Source organism: Mobula hypostoma, chromosome 4, assembly GCF_963921235.1.
Source record: "Mobula hypostoma chromosome 4, sMobHyp1.1, whole genome shotgun sequence".
NCBI lineage: Eukaryota > Metazoa > Chordata > Chondrichthyes > Myliobatiformes > Myliobatidae > Mobula > Mobula hypostoma.
In genome coordinates, this window is record NC_086100.1 from 130758232 (window position 1) to 130777078 (window position 18847).

The window sequence follows — 18847 nt, forward strand, 5'->3', positions numbered from 1 at the left end:
TTAGCACTTAATCATTAGATGTTTCAGGTCAGGAGAACAAGAGTAAGACAAGACTGCTACAAGCAAACACCGTGATGAGTTTATTATGAAGCAGATGCCACAGCCTCTGCCCTCTAGTTCACCCGGTGGATTGAGATCCTCAGGGACTGGACTGCTATGTCCAGAGTGTTGGGGGTGAGCCATGTCTCAGTGAAACAGTTTCTGATTTCTCTCCAATACAACATCCTTGCCCTTCTGTCCTCTACCTTGCTCTCCAATAACTGTACCTTGGTCAGGAGGATGCCAGGGAGCTTTGTATATGTTCTTCGTCACTTCAGTCGCCTTTAGTTGCTTATAGTGCCCTCTTTCCTGTGATGGCTGTCATCCAGTTGCTTCCAGCTACTGTATCTGCATTCCTGAGAGTCAAGTTTGTCTAGCCCTTCAAGCACTGCAGAAACTCACCAAGACTCCTTAGACAGAGCCTTACAAACCAAGACCTTGTAAGACCAGGGCAGCAAAATCACGGGCCGTCCAAGCCACACACCATCTTAACTTGGAAATATATTGTCGTCCTTCATCGTTGTCAGGTTAAAATTCTGGAACTTCCACCATTAAAGCATTATGGATATGGCTACACGCTAAGGAATGCAGTGGTTCAAGAAGGGAACACACCATCACCTTCTCAAGGGCAGCTAGGTATGGGTAATTAGGTTCTGGCGCAACCCATGAAGTCAACATCTCTTGATTAAATATATTAAAAAAAACTGTGTTCTTGGTCTGGTCCAATGTTAATAGTTTTCTGTTGGTGTTTAGAGGAACATATTCCCGTGTGATTGATGTGCCCAGCACTTCAATGCGGCAAGAATGTGCTTTTGGCTCCAATTGAATTCTATGTTTCCATGCTTCCTGATTTTTCTGCACTCTCTCTCAAATAGACAGGAGAATTCACCACTCATATCAACTTACATGTTCATCAGCACTTCACTCTCTTGTGTTCTTCATCTGAGCCCCCTGATTAAGACTAGCACATAACCTTGAGCTCTGGTGAGCTGCTTACTAGATTTCATAGTCTTCTGACATAACTGCCTGGTATCTCATCACCGGAAACACTGCCAAATTAAATCTTTGTGCCTCCATGATCTCAGTTGATGCTTGGTGGTATAAAGTTCAAGGTCATTGTGTCCCTCTGTGTCCACAATTTCTGTCCTTTGAATGTACAGCAATGGTAGCCTGTGCAGGTGTATGTGCAATAAAAATACTGAAGGGCATAGTAATGACAGGGAAGGATGCTGCTAAGTTGAAAATGCAGGAGAATTACATACCACAGACAGACAATTCAGTGCTATGAAGGAAGCTGATACTGAAAAGCATTCACTGGCTCCATGCTTACCTTAACCTGTGATATCCTTGGGTGCTACAGGGGTTGAACACCACTCCGTCACTGTCATTCTTTGGGAAACAATGGGTCTGAATCTTAAACGCAAGAGATTCTGCAGATGCTGGAAATCCAGAGCAACATACTCAAGATGCTGGAGGAACTCAGCAGGTAAGGTAGCATCAGAGATAATGAATAAACAGTTGACGTTTCGGATCTGGGCCCTTCATAAGGACAGGAAAGGTAGAGGTTTTATGCCAGAGTAAGAAGGCGGGGAGAGGGCAAGGAGGACAAGCTAGAAGGTGATAGGTGAAACCAGGTTGGGGGGGGGGTAAAGTAAGAAGCTGGGAGGTGATAGGTGGAAAAGGCAAAGGGCTGGAGAAGGAATCTGATAGGAGAGGGGACTGAACCTTCAGGAAAGGGAAGGTGGAAGGGCATCAAGGGGATGTGATAGGCAGATGAGAAGAGTTAAGAGGACAGAGTGAGAATAGAAGAAGAGGGAAGGGGGAGGGTGGAAAAAAATTACCGGAAGGAGAAATCGATGTTCATGCATTGAGGTTGGAAGCTACCTAGCTTGAAATGAGATGTTGCTCCTTCACCCTGTGAGTCACCTCATTGTGGCAGAAGAGGAGGCTGTGGACTGACATGTTGGAACGGGAATGAGGACAGGAATTAAAATAGTTGGCCACCAGGAAATTCCACTTTTGCAGATGGAGCAGAGGTGGTCGACAGTTTTCCCCAATTTACGTCATGTCTCACCAACGTAGAGGAGACAGCTTGGGTGCACCGGATATAGTAGACAACCCCACCAGATCTATAGGTAAAGTGTTGCCTCACCTGGAAGGACTGTTTGAGGCCCTGAATGGAGACGAGGGAGGATGTAAATGCACAGGTGTAGCATTTCTGTTGCTTGCAGGGATAAGTGGCAAGAGGAAGATGAGTGGGAAGGGACAAATGGATTAGAAAATCACAGAAGAGGCAATCCCTGGGGAAAATGGAGAGCTGGAGGAGGTAAAGATGTGTTTGGTGGTAGGGTCCCATTGAAGATGGTAGAAGTTGTGCAGAATGATGTTTTGAATGCAGAGCATCTTGGGGTGGTGGGTGAGGGCAAGAGGAACTCCATCCCTGTAAAGGTGGCGGGAAGATGGGGTGAGCGTGGATATCCGTAAAATGGAGGAGATGTGGATAAGGGCAGTATCAATGATGGAGGAAAAGAAACCCTGTTCGTTAAAGAAGACAACATCTCTGTTGTCTGGGAAATAGATGTAGCGGAGACAAGGGGATTGCATATTTAAGGGAGACAGGGCGGGAAGAGGTATAGCCAAAATCGCCGTGGGAATTGGGAGGTTTATAAAAGATATTGGTAAACATTTTGTCTCCAGAGATATTAAGAAAGGGGAAAGAGCTGTTAGAAATAGACCAAGTGAATTTAAGGGTTGTGTGGAAGTCAGAGGCAAAGTTGATGAAATTGGTGAGCTCAGTATGGGTGCATGAAGCAGCACCAATGTAGTTTTCAATATAGTGCAGAAAGAGTTAGGGCGCATTACCAGGAAAGACTTGGAACATACACTGTTCTAAGGAGATAGCCAATGAAAGGGCAGACATAGCTGGGCCCAATGTGGTGTCTATGGCTACACCTTGAGTTTGAAGTAAGTGGGAGGAGCTGAAAGAGAAATTGTTGAGGGTGAGGATCAGTTCTAACTGATGGAAAAGGGGGAGAGTGGAGGTGACCTGCTCGGGTCTGTAGTTGAGAAAGAAGCGGAGAGCTTCAAGGCCTTCTTGATGGGGGATAGAGTGTATAGGGATCTGTCATCCATGGTGAATATGAGGCCATCAGGGCGAGGGAATTAGAAGTTGTTGAGGAGATTGAGAGCACTTTAAGTGTTGCTGATGTGGGGGGGATGAGACCGAACCAAGAGGGATAGAATGGAATTGAGATATGTGGGCAAGAGTTCAGTGGGGCAAGGAACTATCAGGTCGGTGGCAGTGGGTGGAATATTTCCGGAGTTGATGAGGTTAGTGATGATCTGTTGTGGGTCATTTTCAAGAGATACAGTAAGTAAAGACCCCTTGAAATCTTGAATGTTTTCTCATATTTTGATCTGTTAACTCCCTTATCTTAAATGTTTCAATAAAATTGCTTCCCATTTTTGTAAGCACAAGCGAGTATAGACTCAAATTATTAATCTTTCCTGATAAGATACTTCCTCCCTATTCAGAATTACTCTAGTCCAGAGAATCTTTTCTGGAGTGTCCTCAATGATAAAATATCTTAATTTAAATAAGGTGACCGAAACTATATACAGTGTTCTAGATGTTGTCTCACTAGTGCCTTGTACATTTACTCCAAGACTTCCTGATATTTATAGGCCAGCCTCCTTGGATTATATGGCAACATCACATAGCTTCCCCTATCACCTCCTGCCCATGAATTCTAGCTTTCTGTGTTTTATGTATGAGGATTCTCAAACTGCTTTCTACTACAGCTTCCTGCAGTCTTTCTCCTTTAAACAATAACCAACCTTGTCATTCTCCTTTCCAAAGTGAACAATTCAGATATTTTTCTGCCACATTTTCTGTCTGGTCACTGAAGTTATCAATATCTCTCTGTAAATTGTTTGTATCCTCCTCACAGCTGCCTTCCTTACTACAGTAATATCCTTTACAAAGTTAGCTACAGTACATTTGCTATTTCCTCTAAATCATTAATATATATCATAGTACTAATCTCTACGGCATTCCACAAGTTACAGGTTGCCAACCTGAGAATGATCCCTTTATCTCTAGCAGTTGTTTATTTTAAATTAGGTTTTCCTTTAAGGATGTTAATATACTACCTCTAAGAGTACAAGCCAAGTAATATTTTGAGTGCTGCAACAGAGATCTGTTTTGAACACTAACTTGCAAATTCAGACAACATAGGTATAGATCTGCAAAATCAGATGGTAGACCTGATCACGTTAAGTGAAGTATGTATAAAATACCATTAAATTGTTTGTCTTAACTCCTGTTTTCAGTATGTTGTATGGAATTCCTAGATAGCATAAGACATAGGAGTAGAATTAGGCCATTCAGCCCATCGAGTCACTCCGCAATTCCATCATGGCTGATTCCAGATCCCACTCAACCCCATACACCTGCCTTCTCGCCATATCCTTTGATGCCCTGATCGATCAGGAAACTTATTAATTTCTGCATGCAGGCCTGTGTCCTAAACTAGTTGGTTACTGATATGTGTACGGTCAAAAGTTGAAATACTGTTGTGCTTAGGAAAACATTAAATTTTTGCCAATGTACAATGGTAGTAAACAATTAACTAAATAGTATAAGAATAAGTGACTCATTAGATAAATTGCTAGCATTGATCACACTGATGTCCTTGTGCCCCAAGAAGAAACCTCTTCTTGTACACATTCACATTTACTTGACAAGAATGTGACTATATCAATATTATTCAATTTACCTTATTTTTGTCTTGCACAACCAGAACTTTACCAGTCACCTCATTAAGCACTGCACCTGCAGGATGACAAGAAATTGGTGAACCTGGTGTAAAGCTACATGGATAGAACAAAAGACTAACAAAAATCTTTGAAAACCACAAGAAGCTAAATCAGAACATCAAGTTTATCAGTATATACACATTTGAAGATTGCTGTTACAGTTCTGAATATTTTTAGTTATTTTACTGCTTATTCTAAAAATATTATCTTATGTTATAATTCCATAGGTCTTCCTTAATATGCTCATAGTACACTGGCCAAGGTTCTGCCATCGGTGTAGGGAAGAATTTCTGAGATTTAAACTTCTTTGCTTGGAGTCTAGCTTCATAAACTCCACTGTGAAGTATGTTCGAAGTATGCCTACCCAGAAGAAATTCAAATCTTCTCTTCGACCTGCGTTCAGTGAGACCTTCTCTCCCTGCTCCCCTTCCGTGATCTTTGCTGCTCTCTTTTCAACCACATGCTCACTCAGACTCGCTACCACAGCCACGTGTCCTTCCTGGGAACTTGTCTTACTTCAATCCACTCCCTCACCTGGTCTCACCTGTCACCTGCCAGCTTGTACTCCTTCCCTCCTCCACCTTCTTATTCAGGCTTTGGCCCCTTCCTTTCCAGTCCTGATGGATTGTCTTGGGGTATATAGACTTTGCATGATGGCACATCCTTAAAATCAATTACAATCACTATCATAATGCAGATAAAGTGGCAGGAAGGGGATGGTACATTATTTTAACTCGGTTTTTGCTTATGGGGTAAATGTTGGCCAAGTTATCAGGGAGAACTGTCTTGTACTTATTCAGCATATTGCTCTGTGGTCTTACCTAATCACCTGAAATAGATTATCTTGATTCTAAACCTCATCCAAAGGTAGCACTGATATTTCAGGACAGCACTAAAGTGTGAGGATAAATTATGTATGCAAATCACCTTTGCAGAAGAGCTGGTACAGTAATGAGAAAGCATGATATTGAAGTGCCTCTTGAACGTCTGACAATAAATACAATATGACAGAGAAAATTATACAATTTAATTTTTTGTTGTATTTATAGATAGAGATAAACAGGGTAAATGCAAATGGCAGCAAATTGTTTTGATGCAGTCTTATTTGATACTAGTCATCAATGAGATTGGTTCTGTTGCAGTCAATTAATTGATAACGTAGCTTTCATGCCATCATGGACAAATCTAAGATATTTAGAGATGAATTTCCGTGGGCAGCTGAATTTAAAGGGGATTTTCCACCGTCCATCTTGATAAGTCTCAGTGAGGTTGCTAAATGGGTGAAAAGTGATTGTATTGCTGTCTACATTTTTCTTTGAGCTGTGTGAAGAAGATCATGCCCATTGTGCCTCAAAGGTACTTTCTGATTAAGGGAGCAGTTCTTAAGCACTTGAGGAGGACCCTGGTGATGATATCCCTATGGCAGAGAACACTGATAGCCCCCTCTGTAGTCACCATTGTGGACTTGTCTTCTTACCTAGGATAATCACAGTTGTAGCATCTCTGAATCTCTGAGGCCCCATGGGATATCATCTTCTTTCCATTTGTGGGTGAAGAGATTATGGAATAATTATGACTGAAGTTCTCCGCTGCTCAGGTTTAGGATTTCAATGGGAATGCTGTTTTCTCTTGAGTCCTTGTAAATTTTGAGTTTGGACATTGCCTTCTTGTTGGTCAGGGCATCAGCAAGTCTGACCCCAATAGGGTGCTGAGGGACGTGTTTCTGAGCACCAGTTGAGGAGGCCTTTAAAGCATTCCTTCTAGTGGACATATTTCTTGGTCCATTGTGCATCTACCCCATTCTTGGTTCTCAGCGACGTGGAGTCTTGGGTGTTTGGACTGCAAATGTCTTTCACAGTGCTGTGCAGCCTGCATATATTATGGACATCTGCAGATTGCAAAGCCTCGTGCACTCTCTCCATCCATAAATATACTCAATGACCCGGCCTCCACAGCTGCTGTAGCAATGAATTCCACAGATTTACCACTCTCTGGCTAAAGAAGTCCCTCCTCATGTCCATTCTAAAATGATGCCTCTATATTCTGAGGTTGTGTGCTCTGGTCTTAGGCTCTCTTACCATAGGAAATACCCTATCTACGTCCACTCTATCAAGGCCTTTCACCATTCGACAGGTTTCAATGAGGTCACTTCTCACCCTTCTGAATTCTAATGACTAAAGGCCCCAGAGCCATCAAATATTCTTCATTCAATTCTGGAATCATTTTGCGAATCTCCTTTGATCCCTCTCCAATTTCAGCACATCCTTTCTAAGATAAAGGGCCCAAAACTGCTCACAATACTGCAAGTGAGGCCTCACCAGTGCTTTATAAAGTCTCAACATTACATTTTGCTTTAATATTCCAGCCCTCTTGAAATGAATGCTAACACCACATTTGCCTTCCTCACCACAGAGTCAACCTGCAAATTAACCTTTAGAAAATCCTGCACAAGGACTCCTGAATCCCTTTGGGTATGATTTGCGGAGGGCTATTTGAAGGGCGAAGAAACAATTTCGAATGAGGTTGGAGGCGACATAGAATGCACGACAACTCTGGTGGGGCTTGCAAGACATTACTTCCTACAAAGCGAAACCCAATAGCATGAAAGGCAGCGATGCTTCACTACCAGATTAACTCAGTGTCTTCTTTGCCTGCTTCGAAAGGGAGAACATAAACTACAGCTGTGAAGATCCCTGCTGCACCTGATGACCCTGTGATTTCTGTCTCAGAGGCCGATGTTAGACTGTCTTCAAAGAGAGTGAACCCTCGCAAGGCAGAAGGTCCCGATGGAGTACAGTACCCGGTAAGGCTCTGAAAACCTGTCCAACCAACTAGCAGGAGTATTCAAGGCCATTTTCAACCTCTCATTGCTACGGGTGGAAGTTCTCACTTGCTTCAAAAAGGCAACAATTATATCAGTGCCTAAGAAAAATAATGTGAGCCGCCTTAATGACTATCGCCTGGTAGCACTCGCATCGATAGTGTTGAAATGCTTTGAGAGGGTGGTCATGACTAGACTGAGCTCCTGCCTCAGCAAGGACCTGGACCCATTGCAATTTGCCTATTGCCACAATAGGTCAACGGCAGATGCAATCTCAATCGCTCTTCACACGGTTTTAGACCACCTAGACAACACAATCACCTATGGATGTCTTTCATCGACTATAGCTCGGCACTTAGTACCATCCTTCCCACAGTCCTGATTGAGAAGTTGTAGAACCTCCCCCTGCAATTGGATCCTTGACTTCCTAACCGGAAGACCACAATCTGTGCGGATTGGCGATAACATCTCCCCCTTGCTGACAATCAACACTGGTGCACCTCAGGGGTGTGTGCTTAGCCCACTGCTCTACTCACTATATGTGGCTAGGCATAGCTCAAATACCATCTATAAATTTACTGATGATACAACCGTTGTTGGTAGAATCTCAGGTGGTGATAAGAGGGCGTACAGGCATGAGATAGGCCAACTAGTGGAATGGTGCCGCAGCAACAACCTGGCACGTCAGTAAGATGAAAGAGCTCATTTTGGACTTCAGGAAAGGTAAGACAAAGGAACACATACCAATCCTCATAGAGGGATCAGAAGTGGAGAGAGTGAGCAGTTTCAAGTTCCTGGGTGTCAAGATCTCTGAGGATCTAACCTGGTCCCAACATATCGGCGTAGTTATAAAGAAGGCAAGACAGCGGCTATACTTCATTAGGAGTTTGAAAAGATTTTGTATGTCAACAAATACACTCAAAAACTTCTCTTAATGTACCGTGGAGAACATTCTGACAGGCTGCATCACTGTCTAGTATGGGGGGGGGGCACTAAAACACAGGACCGAAAGAAGCTGCAGAGGGTTGTTAATTTAGTCAGCTCCATCTTGGGTACTAGCCTACAAAGTACCCAGGACATCCTCAAGGGTCGGTGTCTCAGAAAGGCAGCGTCTATTAAGGACCTCCAGCACCCAGGGCATGCCCTTTTCTCAGTGTTACCATCAGGTAGGAGGTACAGAAGCCTGAAGGTATACACTCAGCAAGTCAGGAACAGCTTCTTTCCCTCTGCCATCTAATTCCTAAATGGACATTGAACCCTTGGACACTACCTCATGTTTTTAATATATAGTATTTCTGTTTGTTGCATGATTTTTAATCTATTCAATATACATATACTATAAATTATTTATTATTTTATTTTGTTTTTTCTATATTATGTATTGCATTGAACTGCCGCTGCAAAGTTAACAAATTTCACATCACATGCTGTGATAATAAACATGATTCTGATTCTTTTCACCTCAGTTTTTTGTACTTTCTCTCCATTTAGAAAATAGTCAACCCTCTCCTTTCCTCTACCAAAGTGCATGACCATATACTTCCCAACACTGTATTCCGTCTGCCATTTCTTTGTCCATTCTCCTAATCTGTTTAAGTCCCTCTAGAGCCTCTCTGCTTCCTCAAAACTACCTGTCTTCATATATCCACAAACTTTGCAACAAAACCACTAATTCCATCATCCAAATCATTAACATATAATGTAAAAAGAATCGGTCCCAACACAGACACCTGTGGAACACCACTCATCACTGGCAGCCAACCAGAAAAGGCTTTCTTTGTTCCCATTCTTTGCCTCCTGGCAACCAGCTCCAGCTTTATCCATGCTAGAATCCTTCCTGTAATACCATATGTAGCTTGTTAAGCAGCCTCATGTGTGGCACTTCGTCAAAGGTGTTCTGAAAATTCAAGTACCAATTTTCCTTTGCCTATCCTGCTTGTTATTTCTTCAAGGAATTCCAAGAGATTTGTTAGGCAAGACTTTCCCTTGAGGAAACCATGTTATTTTATCTTGTGCCTCCAAATACCCTGAAACTTCATCCTTGATAATCGACTCTAACAATCTTCCCAACCACTGAGGTCGCTCTAACTGCCTATAGTCTCCTTTCTTCTGCCTCTCTCCCTTTTTGAAGAATAGAGTGATATTTGCAATTTTCCAGTCTTCTGGAACCATTCCAGAATCTGGTGCTTCTTGAAAGATTATTACTAATGTCTCCATGATTTCTTCAGCCATCTCTTCCAAAACTCTGGGGTGTACAACATCTGGTGTGGGTGACTTATCTACCTTCAGATGTTTCAGTTTCCCAAGAACCTTCTTTCTATTGATGGTAACTTCACACACTTCATTACCTCTGACATGTGGAACTTCCACCATACTGCTAATCTCTTCCACAGTGAAGACTGATGCAAAATGCTTACTCAGTTCATCCACCATTTTGTTTTCCCCCATTGCTACCTCTCCAGCATCGTTTCCCAGTGGTCCGATATTCATTCTTGCCTCTCTTTTCCACTTTATGTATTTGAAGAAACTTTTGGTAATTTCTTGAATATTATTGGCTAGCTTACTTTTGTATTCCATTTTTACCTTCTTAATAACTTTTTTAGTATTATGTTGGTTTTTAAAAGCTTCCCAATTCTCTAACTTCCCACTAATTTTTCCTCTATTATATGCCCTCCTTTTGGCATTTATATTGGCTTTGACTTCTCTTGTTAGCCTCGGTTGTGTCATCTTTCCTTTAGAACACTTCTTTCTTCCTCTTTGGGATGTATCTATCCTGTGCCTTCTGAGTTGCTTCCAGAAATTCCAGCCATTGCTGCACTGCCATCATTCCTGCCAGTGATCTTTTCCGATCAATTCTGGCCAGCTCCTCTCTCATGCCTCTATAATTCCCTTTACTCCACTGTAATACTAATATCTCTGACTTTAGCTTCTCTTTCTCAAATTTCAGGGTGAATTCGATCATAATATGATCATCTGCCCCTCAAGGTTCTCCTACCTTAAGATCTCTAATTAATTCAGGTTTATTGCACAATGCCCAGTGCAGGATAGCTGATCCTCCAGTGGGCTCAACCATGAGCTGCTCTAAAAAGCCATTTTGTAGGCACTCTAGAAATCCCCTTCCTGTAATCCAGCTCTAACCTGATTTTCCCAATCTACCTGCATATTGAAATACCCCATGACTCTTGTAACATTGCCCTTTCGACATGTATTTTCTATCTCCCGTTATAATTTGTAGGCCATCTTCTGATCCTATGTCACCTCTTTCTAATAACCTGATTTCAGAATAACAGAACAATGCTGCCCTCTCTGCCTTCCTGCCTATCCTTTCAATACAATGTGTATCCTTGGAGATCAAGCTTCTAGCTATAATCTTTCAGCCTGATTCAGTGATGCCTACAACATCATGCCTGCCAATCTGAATCTGTGCTGCAAGTTTATCTACCTTATTCTGTTCACAGTGCACGTTCAGATACAACACCTTCAGTCCTATATTGACCCTTTTCAATTTTGTCACAGCATGCTCAAACCTTTTTTCTTACCATGCCCATGGTCTGCTCTTTATCGAATTATGGTATTGCTTTGCACTGTTGTAACTATATGTTATAATTATGTGGTTTTGTCTGTTTTAGTCTTGGTTTGTCCTGTTTTTCTTATGATATAATTCTGGAGGAACATTGTATCATTTTTAATGCATGCATTTCTAAATGACAACAAATGAGGACTGATTGTCCTCATAATCTAATCTAATCTAATTTTGTCTGAGGTCTTACCAACATCTGCCTCCACAACTTCTCCACTAACAGCTCTGGCAGTCTGGTTCCCAACCCCCTGCAAGTCTATTTAAACCACACCGTGCAGCATGAGCAAATCTTCCCGTTAGGATATTAATCTCCTCCATTTCAGTTGCAGACTGTCTCTTCTGTACAGGTCCCACCTTCCCTGGGACAAAATCACAAAATCTTATGCCCCCCTCCCCACACCTACTCTTTCACCACGTGTTAAACTGTATAATCTTCCTGAGATCACAACCCTGGAGGTCCTGCTCTTTAACTTAGCACCTAACTCCTTGAACTCCCTATGCAGAACCTCGTCCCTCATCCTATCAATGTAATTTGTACCTTCATGAAACATGACTTCTAGCTGTTTACCCTCCCACTTAAGCATGCTGAGGACTTGATCTGAGCTATCTTGGACCCCAGGAGACCTTGGTCTCCTGGCACCCAGGAGACAACATAGTATCTGGGAATCTTGTTCTTGCCCTCAGAACCTCCTGTCCGTTCCCCTAACTAATGGATTCCCTATCACCATAGTGTGCCTCTTCTCCCCGCTTCCCTTCTGAGTCACTGAGGCAGACTCAGTCCCAGAGACCCAACCACTGTGACCTTCCTCTGTTAGGTCAACCCCCTGACAGTATCCAAAGTGATATACCAGTTGTTAAAGAGAATGGCCTCAGGGGTACTCTCTGCATTGGCTCCTTAACCCCTTTCCCCTTCCTGACTGTAACCCAGTTTCCTGTGTCCTGCACCTTGGTGTCACTACCTCTTTATGTCCTATCTATCACCCCTTCAGCCTCCCGAATGATCCAGAGTTCATCCAGTTCCAGCTTCAGCTCTTTAATGAGGTTTGTTAGAAGCTGCAGCTGGATGCACTTCTCACAGTTGTAGCGGTATGGGACACTGGAGATCTCCCAGCCTTCCCACATCCCGCAAGAGGAGCATTGCACTATCCTGCTTGACATCTCTACTGTCCTACCTGAGCAGATACAAAGAAGGAAAAAACTTTAGTTTTTTTCTCCTTTGTTTCTCTCTGAGTGAAGCCTCTCTTCACAGAAGCCTCGAAGATCTAAATGCTTAAGATCACCACTCAAGAGTATGTCCACTCAATCAATGGCCACTGTGACAATGGCGGCTGCACTTGCCCCTGCCTTCCTTTAATTTGCTCTTACTAATCAATCCCAAATGCCAGTTGGTCACTGGTCAAAGCTCTATTTCGCTGCCACGAACCGCTGCTGCCTTTTATCCTAGGGCAGTGGCTCTGATTGAAGCCCCCTCCTCTCCGAAATTCTGATGTCCGGATTGGCCACTGGTCAAAGCTCTATGACAGCATCAGAAAGGTAATCTCTTGTCCTAAATAAGAAAAGTTCTGATACATAATCCAGGACATGATGAAAAGGTATCCCTCCCTTCCTTTCTGAAACTCAACAAGCCTTACTGCTTGCAGAAGAACTCAGGATAGTTCCAGACTTCTTATGAAGATGATTGGATGAGGTTTATTGGGCAACATCAAATTTCCAGTATCTCTTCTCAAATTGTGATCAGAAAGTATATTCTAGAAGTGGTGAATTTCAGTGATGTTGTAACATTATATTTTTTGAGTTTCCATGCAAAATATTCTCCTTGGGTTTAATGTCACTAGCTGCTACAAGGAAGTCCTTTAAAGATGTGGCACCTCTGGCAAAAACGATTGATCAGAAGGTCTGTGCAACTGCAAACTGGTTTATAAAAACATAACATACAAACACTGTACTTTCATACTGCAGCCCTTTGCTCTTGTATTTGTCCAAAGGATTTGGAATGCTGCATCTACAGTTTGCAAGATTTAGATTTCTACTAACACATTTCTTTGTATCTGGCCAAACTTTAAACTAATCAAGCAGAAGTAAAGCCCAGTCAGGAAGAAATAATCAAGTCTCTAAATAAAGTGACTGAAGTAATCTTTTCATCTGACAATCCAAGATATAAATCCTGTGTAGCTTCATAGATCAGCCTGAAGTAATGAGTTTTAATCCCATTAATTCATAAGTAGTTTAAGATAAATAAAAAAAATATTATTATGTACACTTTAGAACATTAAGTAGGGGACATATTCCAACCTCTTGAATTTACGTTTTGTAACATTAAACTAATTCAAGTGAAGACACACGAGTCCGACAATAAGGGTGTAACTTTGTCTTTACTTTAAGCAAGGCATGCACGTATCACATGAAAGTGTGATGACATATGCAATTAACACAGTTTTACATATAACCCATAATTAATTATTTAAACAAACAAGAATGCTTAATCAAACAATATAGTGTACAAGATTACTCAAATAATATTGAAATATTAAATACACAACACTCCTCTCTGCTTAGCTATAAACTCCAACTCAATCGAGAATGCATCTCACCTATATACACAGTTTATTATATAATACAACTACTATATCCAGACATCCACAGCGTAGTAAACTTTAAGTTGTCTCATTCAGGCCTAAAGATTTAATCATTGTGGAGATTTCTTACTCTTATGGAATAAGGTCTTTCCTGACAATGAGAATCCCTTTGATTGGCCAGTGAGACTTGTGGCTGTGAAACAATCTCTGGTTCTGCAGCCTCCTCCGTGGTGGTTGTAGAAGTTGACTCTGGGACTGCAGGGAGCGGTTCTGACAGCTCTGAACACCATTCTTCTCCTTTTCGCTCTCTGGATCTACTTCAACCCCTTTCTTTTTCTTTCTCATGTTCCTTCTCTCTTTCACACTTTTCTCTTTCTCATTCACATTCTTTCTCCACCTCTTCCCTCCTTTTCCTTCTAGCTTGTGCATCTTGGTCTTGCGAAGGTCCATTTAGTTCACTGGAGCATTCTCTTACTAATTCTTCTATTGGTCCCTTTACGATTTGATCTCACCTCTTTGTTTCCATATCACAACATCACCTGACAAATCCTCTGTTTCATATCTGCATTGACTCCCCTCTTTTTGGCCTTCCATTCGTCTAGCTGGGCTTTGGTCTTTGCATCTACTTTGACAAGCAGCTTTTTGTCTCTCACTTGAAGTTCATGCAATAACCTTAATGCACGCACAGTGCATTCTGGTGCTTTATACTTACAGAAGCCAAATGCATTCAACTTGCCTGAAGCCCCTTGAGCTCCCTCTCAGCTTAAAACCAAGCCGCATTTCGCAAGTAACTGCCTGATTAACATATCAGAAGCTTTCTCAGATATGTTGTCTAAAAAAACTGTAGTCAGACCACTGCTTTCATCCCTTTCATGCTTTCTCTGAGAAGCATGGTCCTTCCTTGGTCTGATATTTCCTCCTTTTCCTTCTTCTAGTTTGTGAATCTTGATCCTGGGAAGATCCATTTAGTTTACTGGAGTAATCTCTTATTAATCCTTCCATTGGCCCTTTTACAATCTGATCTCTCCTCTTGGTTTTCACATCATAACATCACCTGACAAATCCTCTGTTTCGTATCTACATTGACTCCTTTCTCAGAAGCTTTCTCAGATATGTTTTCTACAAAAACTGTAGCCAGACCACTGCTTTCGTCCCTTTCACGGTTCCTCTGAGAAGCATGGTCCTTCCTTGGTCCAATATTCCCTCCTTTTCCTTCTTCTAGTTTGTGCATCTTGATCCTGGGAATGTCCATTTATGCATGCCGACCAGAGGCACAGAGGTTGGCACCAATATCTGTTTGTCCTCTGTTGGGCAACATTTCATGGTGTTCGGCATGGAGACAGTTGTGGCATCATCCAGTATCCTTCTTAATTGATTTTCGGATGGCTTCATTGCAGGGGATGTGGCATGCAAATTTTGGATGCATTTCCAATCAAGTCGTACGAGTCTTAGCCAATCCTTCCCCCACAATGCTGGTCCTTCTATTTTTACCACATACAAGCTCAATACAAGCTCATACAAGCTTATAATTCTAGTATAAGTTCTTAGTTGGATATCTGCAGACTTCATTTTGGTATCTTTACCATGCCGTTCAAATTCATTTCATGGAATGTCTGAAACAGCCAAGCCAGTATCTAATTCCATTTTGATTAATTTGCTGTTCACTTCTGGTGCAAGCCATATTGCTTGTCTATGACTAATTTTCACACTGTAAATCTCAAGGCTACACAGTCCTCTACCACTCTCATTATCAGAGCTTTCATCAACAGCATGCCGATTAGTGCTCTTTTTGAAACTGCAGCTTGAGCTTTTAATCTTTTTCTCTTTCCTCATTTATTTTTGTCTGCCCAACATACTCTTTGTATGTGACTTACTTTGTTGCATTTTCAGCAAGTTATGCCTTTAAATTTGCATTTTTTAGATGTATATAAATCTCTGCCACAATGATAACGTAATTTCTTTAGTCAGGCTGTTTAGATGATACAATTTTGTCTACGTTCACTTTCATTCCTGACTGCAACTCAATTGCGTCTCAGTCTGCAGTTTCCATTGAAACAGTGATACCCACTGCTCTTTTAAATGTAAACTGTGCTTAAGTTAGCAACTGTTTCAGAATGCTTTCTTTTAGTGAGTGGGCCAGTGAAGGAGTGGAGCTTTGAGGCTTTGACTAAAAGAGCTAGCTCGCAGTTAGTTTTTACAATGTCTCCTGAGACGGTGATGTGCCTCTCATGTGAGATGTGGCAGTCTTAGGGGAACTCCCCTCTCCCGCAGAGTCACATCTGCCAGAAGTGCATACAGCTGGGTGATCTGGAAGACCGTGTAAGGAATCTGGAGCAGCAGCTGGATGACCTTTGACTCACAAGGGAGAATGAAGCAGTCAAAGATGAGAGCTACAGGGAGGTAGTCACACCTAGGCTGTCGGAAGCAGGTCGTTGGGTGACAATCAGAGAGGGGGAAAGCGAAGGTGAGCAGACAGGTAGTGCAGAGCACCCCTGTAGCCATTTCCCTGAATAATAAGTTTACCGTCCTGGATACTGTTGGCAGGGACGACCGACCAGGTGTGAGCCATGGTGGCAGGGCCTCCGGCACTGAGTCTGACCCTGTGGTGCAGAAGAGTGGGACGGAGAAGAGGAGTGCTGTCGTCATTGGAGACTCTATAGTCAGGGGAGCAGACAGGAGATTTTGTGGACATGAGAAGGACACCCGCATGGTTTGTTGCCTCCCGGGTGCCAGGGAGCGGGATGTCTCTGACCGGGTGCACAACATCCTGGTACGAGAGGGAAAGCAACCAGAAGTCATGATACATGTTGGGACCAACGACATAGGCAGGAAGAGGGATGAGGTCCTGAAGTGTGAGTTTCAGGAACTAATCAGAAGGCTGAAGAACAGGACCTCAAGGGTGGCATTCTCAGGATTGCTGCCAGTGCTACGTGACAGTGATGGGAAGAATTGGAGGAGATGGCAGTTGAATGCGTGGCTGAGGAGTTGGTGCAGGGAGCAGGGTTTTAGATTTTTAGATCATTGGGATCTCTTCTGGGGAAGGTGGGACCTGTACAGATTGGATGGGTTGCACCTGAACTTGAGGGGGACCAATATCCTTGCAGATAGGTTTGCTAGCATGGTTCGGGAGGGTTTAACCTAATTTGCGAGGGGGATGGAACCCAGAGCGATAGAGCAGTGAAAGAAGTGCATGGAGTAAAGCCAGATCTAACATACAGAGAGGCTTTGAGGAAAGAGAAGCAGAATAAACGGTGTAAAGACAGTGAGGTAGAAGGGCTGAAATGTGTGTAGCTCAATGCAAGAAACATCAGGAACAAAGGTGATGAACTGAGAGCTTGGACATGCATGGAATTATGATGTAGTGGCCATTACAGAGACTTGGCTGGCACCAGGGCAGGAATAGATTCTCAATATTCCTCGATTTCAGTGCTTTAAAAGGGATAGAGAGGGCGGAAAAGGGGGAAGAGGGGTGGATTACGGGTCAAGGATACTATTACAGCTACAGAAAGGGTGGGTAATGTATCAGGATCCTCTTTTGAGTCAATATGGGTGGAAGTCAGGAACAGGAAGGGAGCAGTTACTTTATTGGGGGTATTCCATAGGCCCCCTGGTAGCAGCAGAGATACAGAGGAGCAGATTGGGAGGCAGATTTTGGAAAGGTGCAAAAATAACAGGGTTGTTATCATGGGTGACTTTAACTTCCCTAATATTGATTGGCACCTGATTAGTTCCAAGGGTTTAGATGGGGCAGAGTTTGTTAAGTGTGTCCAGGACGGATTCCTGTCACAGTATGTGGACAGGCCGACTAGGGGGAATGCCATACTAGATCTAGTACTAGATAATGAACTAGGTCAGGTCACAGGTCTCTCAGTGGGTGAGCATCTGGGGGACAGTGACCACCACTCCCTGGCCTTTAGCATTATCATGGAAAAGGATAGAATCAGAGACGATAGGAAAATTTTTAATTGGGGAAAGGCAAATTATGATGCTATAAGGCTAGAACTTGTGGGTGTGAATTGGGATGATGTTTTTGCAGGGAAATGTACTATGGACATGTGGTCGATGTTTAGAGATCTCTTGCGGGATGTTAGGGATAAATTTGTCCCGATGAGGAAGATAAAGAATGGTAGGGTGAAGGAACCATGGGTGACAAGTGAGGTGGAAAATCTAGTCAGGTGGAAGAAGGCAGCATGCATGAGGTTTAGGAAGCAAGGATCAGATGGGTCTATTGAGGAATATAGGGAAGCAAGAAAGGAGCTTAAGAAGGGACTGAGAAGAGCAAGGAGGAGGCATGAGAAGGCCCTGGCGAGTAGGGTAAAGGAAAACCCCAAGGCATTCTTCAATTATGTGAAGAAAAAAAGGATGACAGGAGTGAAGGTAGGACCAATTAGAGGTAAAGGTGGGAAGATTTGCCTGGAGGCTGTGGAAGTGAGCGAAGTCCTCAATGAATACTTCTCTTCGGTATTCACCAATGAGAGGGAACTTGATGATGGTGGGGACAATATGAGTGAGGTTGATGTTCTGGAGCATGTTGATAGTAAGGGAGAGGAGGTGTTGGAGTTGTTAAATACATTAGGACAGATAAGTCCCCGGGGCCTGATGGAATATTCCCCAGGCTGCTCCACGAGGCGAGAGAAGAGATTGCTGAGCCTCTGGCTAGGATCTTTATGTCCTCGTTGTCCACGGGAATGGTACCGGAGGATTGGAGGGAGGCGAATGTTATCCCCTTGTTCAAAAAGGGTAGTAGGGATAGTCCAGGTAATTATAGACCAGTGAGCCTTACGTCTGTGGTGGGAAAGCTGTTGGAAAAGATTCTTAGAGATAGGATCTATAGGCACTTAGAGAATCATGGTCTGATCAGGGACAGTCAGCATGGCTTTGTGAAGGGCAGATCGTGTCTAACAAGCCTGATAGAGTTCTTTGAGGAGGTGACCAGGCATATAGATGAGGGTAGTGCAGTGGATGTGATCTATATGGATTTTAGTAAGGCATTTGGCAAGCTCCACACGGTAG

The 18847-nt window shown here is 42.9% G+C and overlaps 1 protein-coding gene across 4 annotated transcripts in view; it reads right to left on the reverse strand.

Moving 5' to 3' along the window:
• nudt6 (nudix (nucleoside diphosphate linked moiety X)-type motif 6) overlaps positions 1-18847 on the reverse strand; it is a 139685-nt gene that overhangs the window by 57686 nt on the left and 63152 nt on the right. For 2 of the 4 annotated variants that reach the window (XM_063046533.1, XM_063046532.1), the window contains exon 3: positions 4818-4873. The exons of 1 other annotated variant lie outside the window; for it this stretch is intronic. In XM_063046533.1, the coding sequence (XP_062902603.1) occupies positions 4818-4873 (56 nt within the window). Of the gene's footprint in view, positions 1-1369; positions 1425-4817; positions 4874-18847 lie in introns of those variants that run through there. One more of the 4 variants, XM_063046536.1, reaches the window with a different exon arrangement.